This window comes from Heptranchias perlo, chromosome 20 (assembly GCF_035084215.1).
Source record: "Heptranchias perlo isolate sHepPer1 chromosome 20, sHepPer1.hap1, whole genome shotgun sequence".
Taxonomy (NCBI): domain Eukaryota; kingdom Metazoa; phylum Chordata; class Chondrichthyes; order Hexanchiformes; family Hexanchidae; genus Heptranchias; species Heptranchias perlo.
Window position 1 is genome coordinate 46,939,610 of NC_090344.1, and position 8,649 is coordinate 46,948,258.

Genomic DNA, 8,649 nt, shown 5'->3' on the forward strand with positions numbered 1-8,649 from the left:
TCCTTGGACATTTACTTATCTTGATCGGTTCTGTAAGAAAGGTGATTGTTCTTGCTCTGCATACCACTGCCCTGTTGTCCTTACATGGTACTTTCTAAAATTATGGAAGCTGACTAACTTCCAAATTATCCATCACCTGAAAAGTTCTGGATATCAAGGTGGGTTTTGGCATGGCCATCCCGCTGGTTCTCTGCTTGCCTTTGTTATGATCCCTGGAACATTTTGATGAATCACATGTCTTTGCATCTCAAATACCTTTGACGGAGTCTGGCACGTCTAAACATCACAAACCAAAGCTGTGTTTGTGGCTACCCAGGTTGCTCTCCCTTTTAACTCTCAGTTTCCCCAGGCTCTACTGTTTCTTTCTCACTGCTCCTTCTTCATATGAATGACCTCTTCAATTCACCAATTTAGCATTGAATCAAAAGCAAAATACTGCGGAGGCTGGAAATCTGAAATAAAAACAGAAAATGCTGGAGAAGTTCAGCAAGTCAGGCAGTATCTGTGGAGAGAGAAACAGAGTTAACGTTTCGGATTGAAGACCTTTCATCAGAACGGGTCTTTGACCTGAAACGTTAACTCTGCTTCTCTCTCCATCGATACTGCCTGACTTGCTGAGCTTCTCCAGCATTTTCTGTTTTTATTTCACCATGTAACATTGCCCGCCCTTTCACCAATGATTCCACTTCACATTCACAACTTTCTTTGGACTGCACAGCCTCAGTGCTCACAAGCCCCAGTCGCTCTGAGGCTGAGTCCTCTCCGCGGCTGAATCACGACATCAGGAGCTCCTCCGCACCCTTAAATGCGGGAGTGAAAAATCTTGTTTCTTTTAATCCCTCAAAGACACAGTTTTCATATGTCTCTCGCAAATCTACCCACAGTTACCATCTCTTATTTTTGATGGCTCCAACCTTTGTCCTCCTTCATCAGCTGATATTCTTCACCTAATTCCTCTAACCTTAAATACAACTCCCATTATCTGCTCTGTTGCTAAAGCTCCAAAAATCTTGTTTTCCTCATCCGTTCCAAATAGGTTCTTTCCTCTCAACAACTTTTAGCTCTCTATAAAGCCTAAGAGTTGAATACTGCTTCCATATCTGCAGAAGCTTCTTTAAATATTCCTGTCCTGTTTCTTCGATTCTTTCTTTTCTTTCTAAACTTCAAATACTTTACCCCACACTCCCACCCAAGTCGCATGCCACCAAATCACTGATTTCTCTTCTCTTTTACTATTTTGAACCTGCAGCAAGGAGGTTAATCCCAAATTACCTCGTAGCACTCCGATGACTTTGGTACTATCAATTTGTTGATGGGAGCACACCCGTACAATAACCATAATCAGACTCCACAGGTTTCCAAAGGGCGCTGTGTTTGAAACCATCAGTTTTGATCAATTTATTTGATTTGGAGATATTTCGCAAGTTGCTACTTCTACGGATAGTTGTAAACAACATTCAATCCCCCACTGCAACTATAATGTGACACAAGATTTCCCAAGACTGCACATAACAGTTATGAGCATCTCACCAAAAAACCTCTGTCCTTCCAGATCTTAACCCTCCCACGGTAAGTAAAATTATAAAAGTCGGAATTCAAATTATGGAGTATTGTAAGACTCCAGAACTGTGAGTGCAATTTTACTTGTCTATTTCCATGACAATTTTGAGACTTTTTCCACTGAGTACAAGAGCAGCAAAATGATGGGAACATCATCTCCTTCAAATTCTCCTTTCTGTCCATCCTCAGTTGGACATATTGTCCTTCAACATCACGAGGTCAGTATCCTCAAAGTCCCTCCACTGTGGGAGCACATTATCAAAAGAACTGCAGCAGTTCAAGGGGAAGGGTCAACACTACCTTCTCAGGGCCACGAGAGATGGGCAATAATTGTGACCCTGCTAGCAACACCGACATCCCAAGAACAAATTCAAAAATGTAACTGGTCAGCTTTGAATTCTAGTACTGAACATTTTTGCCAATTTCAAGCATAAAATCAAAGCTTACTTTTCAGGTGCAATGGTACACAGATATACTTAACTCCAAGTCTACAGCACCACTCCTCGACTCTATCCTGCATGGCAAAATATCACAAAAGTAAATCTTAATAGAACATTCTCAGCACAGTAGATAATCAGTGTGTAGTTATACTGCTATATGATACACCTGTGGCTGGCCCATCAACCCACAATCGTATGTACAGATCAACCTCCTGGTGCCAAAACGTGCAACCCCTGAAGCATTCTGGGAATTTCAATACCACAGTTTAATGTAAAGTCTAGACCAGGCCCAAAGACAACAGCTGAACGCAATATTCCAACTGAACTTGAAGGGAAGCCAATACAGAATTCATACCATAAGCTGTGAGGTACCTGTTCAACTGGTTCGAGTTGGCGAATGTGTGTAATTTTATGATTTCTCGGCTGAATTCATGCAACAGCATTTCAGTGAGTAGTAGCAATCTCTCTATTATCTTCCTTCGTAATGTCAGCTTGGCTCACTGGTAGCACACTCGCTTCCAAGGCAGAAGGTTCTAAGTTCGAGTCCCACTCCAGAACATGCACATAATCGAGGATGGGACTCATTGGAGCACTGAGGGACCGCACCACTGTTGGAGGTGAAGTCTTTTGGACAAGATGTTAAGACCGAGGCCCTGTCTGCATGTTCCGGTGGATAGAAAAGATCATAAAGCATTATTCGAAGAGCAAGGGAAATCTCCTCGTGTCCTGGCCAAGGTTTATCCCTCAACTGTTAATTGTATCCCTATGATTTATATCAATTAGTGTTAATTCTATTCAGATGGTGCGTATCAATTGGGGACTCTCGTATCCATTTGTATGAGAGCTTGTCTCGGGGTGGGTAATGTGAATCTTTGTGAATAAAGGCTTGGAAGCAACAGAAGACCAGGCTCCAGTATTCTATCCTTCACCACCAGGCTATTCAATTTATTACATCAATTAACACTACCAAAGATATTAAATGGTCATTTATCTCACTGCTTTTTGTGTGACCTTGCTATGCACAAATTTGCTGCCACATTTTCTTCCATAACAACAGTGACTGCATTTCAGAAGTAATTCATTTGAGGACAAAGCGCTATGGGTCGTCCTGAGGATTTGAGAGGCACTACATGAATTCAAGTTCTTTACAAATACAAAGAAAGAAATGCTTTTATTTATGTAGTACCTGAACACATTGTTGAAAAATCTCAAGCACTTGACACATTTAATGACTTTGAAGAGCACAGTGGCTGTTGTTACGTGGGCAAATGCAGCACAATCTTTCCTTTCATCATTACAAACCTTACCGCCAGGTTCGCAAATCAAAACTATGGATCGCCTCACTTCGCACCTGTACAGACACAACCTCCAACATAACGAGCTGAAAATAATATTAATCTCAGACTAACACAGACCCACTCTTCACAAAATGCACAAACAAATGAAGACAAGGCAATGGCACTGAAGTATCGGCTTGGAGTGCACATCCCATTTACATTGTGGTGAGTCCAAACTCATGCTGGCACAGAACCAAACCCTGAAAGGGTGCGTCCTGGAGCTTTTCAGAGGTCTGAATGAGCAATTCAGGAGGATTTACACTGCCGAATGTGTGTGGTGTGTAAGACAGAGAGGTTGATACTACTTGGTATTAATGGTGAGAAGAAATGGAACTGGCAGTCAAAACTTGTGATCCATGACAGCATTTTCCAGCACCGAGCCCCACACAGTTTAAAACAAAACATTAAGCATTAAGGAATGACAGCAGTGATCTGAGCTACAAGAAATCTCAAAACATTGCACCACGCTGACCTGCATTCTAACTATTTTGTGCAGTGCATTCATATTTATTAACCATCCGTCGGCAGAAACCCGTATTAAACAAGCTTTGAACCTTAACTGGGATGTCTTGTAGAAATATCTTCACCGACTAAATAAATTATAAGGCTGTCAGAGCCCTTAAAATCAAGCTTGAGTTCTTTTAGGTACAGAGACAACTCAGAAACTACAGAAGAACTGCAGGTTTTCTACAACTCCAAGTTAGTTGTAACGACACTACAGAGTTTGACACCAATTTCCCTTTTTTTGCAATACAAGTATTTACAAGGCCTACACAAGTGATAAAATCGCCCATGGTCACAAAACACTCAAATGGCAAACTTAATTGCTGAATGCTTCCATCATGGCTATCAGATTTGAAGCATTTTAGCAACTGAAGTGAACATTTTTGGTACTTGAAAGTATCTGAACACTTCTCCCACCACCCACTAAGTACTGACTCTCATTATTACATGCAGTGCAGGCACAGGGAATAAATTGGAATGAAGAGCAGGGGGATTACACTCCGAACCAAAATTTTCCATCATTCCTGGAATTACTTTGCCCAAACACTTTCCACTTCTCCTGGATCAGTAATTTACATAGCTGGCTCTTTTGGCTCTGAAGCCTCAGTTTAACACGGAACAAGTTTCAGTCTTCATCCAAATGCCACCTACCTTGTCCTTTTCATGAGTCAGGAGGCTAACCGGTGGAAGGCAGGAGATTGTCTCAAGTCCCTGCTTGCCATCACCACCTGATTTGCCGCGCGACAGCCGATACAGCGGCCCATCCTTGATGATCCTGCTGTGGCTTATAGAGCGTTTCAGGGAAAGCCTCAGCTGCTGGTGGAGGGCTGAGGAGGCGCCAACTCCAAAAACTGCTATCACATCCTTCTGACCCCTCAGAAACCGTTCAATGTTCTTCAACGATGACCCATTGGGCTCCGACAAGCCCTCAATCGACCTTTTGAGAAGTTTATTCCAGTCGACACTGTGCTTAGCATCTGACTTGGACTGATTCCGAGGTTTGGGGAGTACAATCCGCCCCGGATTATCTGGATCCTTGTAGGAATTAAGTCCCTTATTTGTAACTTTTAAGATTGTCCCATCTTTCACACTCAGCTCCAGTTGTTCCAGAACAGTTTTTCTGTCTAATCCGTGGGACGAGGACACAGCATTGCAAATCCTTTCCTCTGAGGGTCTCTGTTTCTGCTTTTTAACTTTTTGGATTGCCTCCAGAATCCACTCGGTATACAACGGATTCGCAAGTTTTACCATGGCTGATGACTCCCAATATCCACAGAGTGTTACCCCTTATCTCTGTGTTGAACCAGTTCCCCACATAACAAAAAAAGATTTCTCGGAGTAAAGAAGCAGTTCACCATAGCATTGACGTTTTCCAAATCGAAGCCAATCTCTCTCTCTCACCAAGACTTCTGACGCTCCCAGCAAGGGGACGAGGAGGAGGAAGAAAAACAGTGGTATACTGGCTCTATAAAAAAATAACCTTTCATAAATAGGAAATTAAAAGCACGGTCCAATTTATAAAATCCCAAACGTTCTGTAAAGTTCCGAAACTTCGAACCATCAGAAAGTCTCCATTCACTTGCCCGAAAAGACTGCGTTCACTCCAAATGTAATCCAAGATAAACACTTGGCAGAATGCTGCATCTGTGGGGGGGGGGGGGGGAAAGGGAAGAACAATAATGACATATTTAGAAGAGAAAGAGAAAAATAGCATCCACACATAATAATTAATCCCAACTACTCAAAGAGTGGAGAACAGCTCCAAAAATCAAAGGACAGGCAAAGTGCACTGACAGGGACTATTGCTGCAGTTGTTATTGAAAGTGAGAAGAGATTTAAATGCAGAAAGTGCATATAAGGAACTGGAGTCAATAAATCCCAGTGTAATTTTGGTGCTAATCCCTTCTAGGCTGAGGATTGGCAGCTCCAGCAATCCCTGCTTTTGTTTACAGCCCAACACTTGATCACAGCCTCAGTATTTCACCGCACTGGGGGGCCGCAGGTGGCTCCCACACCCCGGCTCTGCCCTCACTCCGAGCGGCCGCTTATTTTCACCGCCGTGCTGAACCCGGCTCTGCGCCGACTGCAACCCAATTCCCCGCTACGCCACAACTCACAGCCCGGGGCCTGCGGCCTAGGCCAGTCGATGCTGACGGCGTACGTGCGGCGACCTCGCCTGTCGCGGGCGGACAATCCTCGGGTCTCGCCTCCCCCCCCTGACGGGATGAAACCCTCCTTCCCCCCCGCCCCCCCCACCCCGAGCCTCGGCCCCCCGCTTCTTCCCCGGCGGTACAATACTCGCCCTCCTCCCCCCCCCCCCCCCACACACACACACCCCACCCTCCCCGCGCCGCCTTGAGGCCGGGACCGAGGCCGAGGCCTCCTGGTCCATCCCACCCTGGCCTAGGCCCCAGGCCCGAGCTGGGGCTCGGAGTTTGGCCGCAGCCCCGCTGTCGGGTTCGAGGAGAGTCAGGGTGGAGGGGAGGAGAGGGAGAGGGGGCTGGTGGTGGTGGTGGTGATGGTGGGGGGGGCGGAGGGAGCTCGGGTTGGTTTTCCTCCCATCGCCCGGAGGCCGGTATCTGGTGGCCGGCGGGCCCCGGGGCGGGGCGGGGCGGCGCGGCTCGGCTCCGGCTGGAGCCGCGGAGACTCACCGAGAGCGCAGGAGAGGAACAGACGGAGAGCGCCGCCGCCATCTTACACACAACAGACAGACGGACAGAAAGAGCAGCGGGTGCGGGCTGCAGGGAGGGGGCAGCACTGGGACCGGCAGGCAGCGGCACACGGTGTGAGAGAGGGGACACAGTGATCGTGTACATGGAGAGGGGCAGAGAGATCATAGAGAGAGGGGGGACACAGATAATATATAGAGAGGGTACACAGTGATCGTGTACATGGAGAGGGGGCAGAGAGATCATAGAGAGAGAGGGAACACAGATAATATATAGAGAGGGTACACAGTGATCGTGTACATGGAGAGGGGCAGAGAGATCATAGAGAGAGGGTACACAGATAATATATAGAGAGGGTACACAGTGATCGTGTACATGGAGAGGGGCAGAGAGATCATAGAGAGAGAGGGGGGACAGATAATATATAGAGAGGGTACACAGTGATCGTGTACATGGAGAGGGTGCAGAGAGATAATAGAGAGAGAGGGGACACAGTGATCGTGTACATGGAGAGGGGGCAGAGAGATCATAGAGAGAGAGGGTACACAGATAATATATAGAGAGGGTACACAGTGATCGTGTACATGGAGAGGGTGCAGAGAGATAATAGAGAGAGAGGGGACACAGATAATATATAGAGAGGGTACACAGTGATCGTGTACATGGAGAGGGTGCAGAGAGATAATAGAGAGAGAGGGGGGACACAGATAATATATGGAGAGGGGGCAGAGAGATCATAGAGAGAGAGGGGACACAGATAATATATAGAGAGGGTACACAGTGATCGTGTACATGGAGAGGGTGCAGAGAGATAATAGAGAGAGAGGGGGGACACAGATAATATATGGAGAGGGGGCAGAGAGATCATAGAGAGAGAGGGGACACAGATAATATATAGAGAGGGTACACAGAGTGATCGTGTACATGGAGAGGGGGCAGAGAGATAATAGAGAGAGAGGGGACACAGTGATCGTGTACATGGAGAGGGTGCAGAGAGATAATAGAGAGAGGGTACACAGATAATATATAGAGAGGGTACACAGTGATCGTGTACATGGAGAGGGTGCAGAGAGATAATAGAGAGAGAGGACACAGATAATATATAGAGAGGGTACACAGAGTGATCGTGTACATGGAGAGGGTGCAGACAGATAATAGAGAGAGAGGGTACACAGATAATATATAGAGAGGGTACACAGAGTGATCGTGTACATGGAGAGGGTGCAGAGAGATAATAGAGAGAGAGGGTACACAGATAATATATAGAGAGGGTACACAGTGATCGTGTACATGGAGAGGGTGCAGACAGATAATAGAGAGAGAGGGGACACAGAGTGATCGTGTACATGGAGAGGGTGCAGAGAGATAATAGAGAGAGAGGGTACACAGATAATATATAGAGAGGGTACACAGAGTGATCGTGTACATGGAGAGGGTGCAGAGAGATAATAGAGAGAGAGGGTACACAGATAATATATAGAGAGGGTACACAGAGTGATCGTGTACATGGAGAGGGCACTCAGAGAGATAATGGAGAGAGAGGGTACACAGAGTGATCGTGTACATGGAGAGGGCACTCAGAGAGATAATAGAGAGAGAGGGTACACAGATAATATATAAAGAGGGTACACAGTGATCGTGTACATGGAGAGGGTGCAGAGAGATAATAGAGAGAGGGTACACAGATAATATATAGAGAGGGTACACAGAGTGATCGTGTACATGGAGAGGGTGCAGAGAGATAATAGAGAGAGAGGATACACAGATCATATATAGAGAGGGTACACAGTGATCGTGTACATGGTGAGGGTGCAGAGAGATAATAGAGAGAGAGGGTACACAGATAATATATAGAGAGGGTGCACAGAGTGATCGTGTACATGGAGAGGGTGCAGAGAGATAATAGAGAGAGGGTACACAGAGTGATCGTGTACATGGAGAGGGCACTCAGAGAGATAATAGAGAGAGGGTACACAGATAATATATAGAGAGGGTACACAGAGTGATCGTGTACATGGAGAGGGTGCAGAGAGATAATAGAGAGAGAGGGTACACAGAGTGATCATGTACATGGAGAGGGTGCAGACAGATCATAGAGAGAGGGTACACAGATAATATATAGAGAGGGTACACAGAGTG

The 8,649-nt window shown here is 45.9% G+C and overlaps 1 protein-coding gene across 1 annotated transcript in view; it reads right to left on the reverse strand.

The window, feature by feature from the left end:
• Window positions 1-6,552, reverse strand: part of LOC137335803 (histone acetyltransferase KAT6A-like) — a 125,626-nt gene extending 119,074 nt beyond the window's left edge. The window contains exons 1-2 of the mRNA XM_068001241.1: window positions 6,493-6,552; window positions 4,493-5,485 (exon numbers count right to left, since the gene is read on the reverse strand). Of these exons, the coding sequence (XP_067857342.1) occupies window positions 4,493-5,092 (600 nt within the window). The 5' untranslated portion in view covers window positions 5,093-5,485; window positions 6,493-6,552. The remainder of the gene's footprint in view (window positions 1-4,492; window positions 5,486-6,492) is intronic.
• Window positions 6,553-8,649: the final 2,097 nt, after the last annotated feature.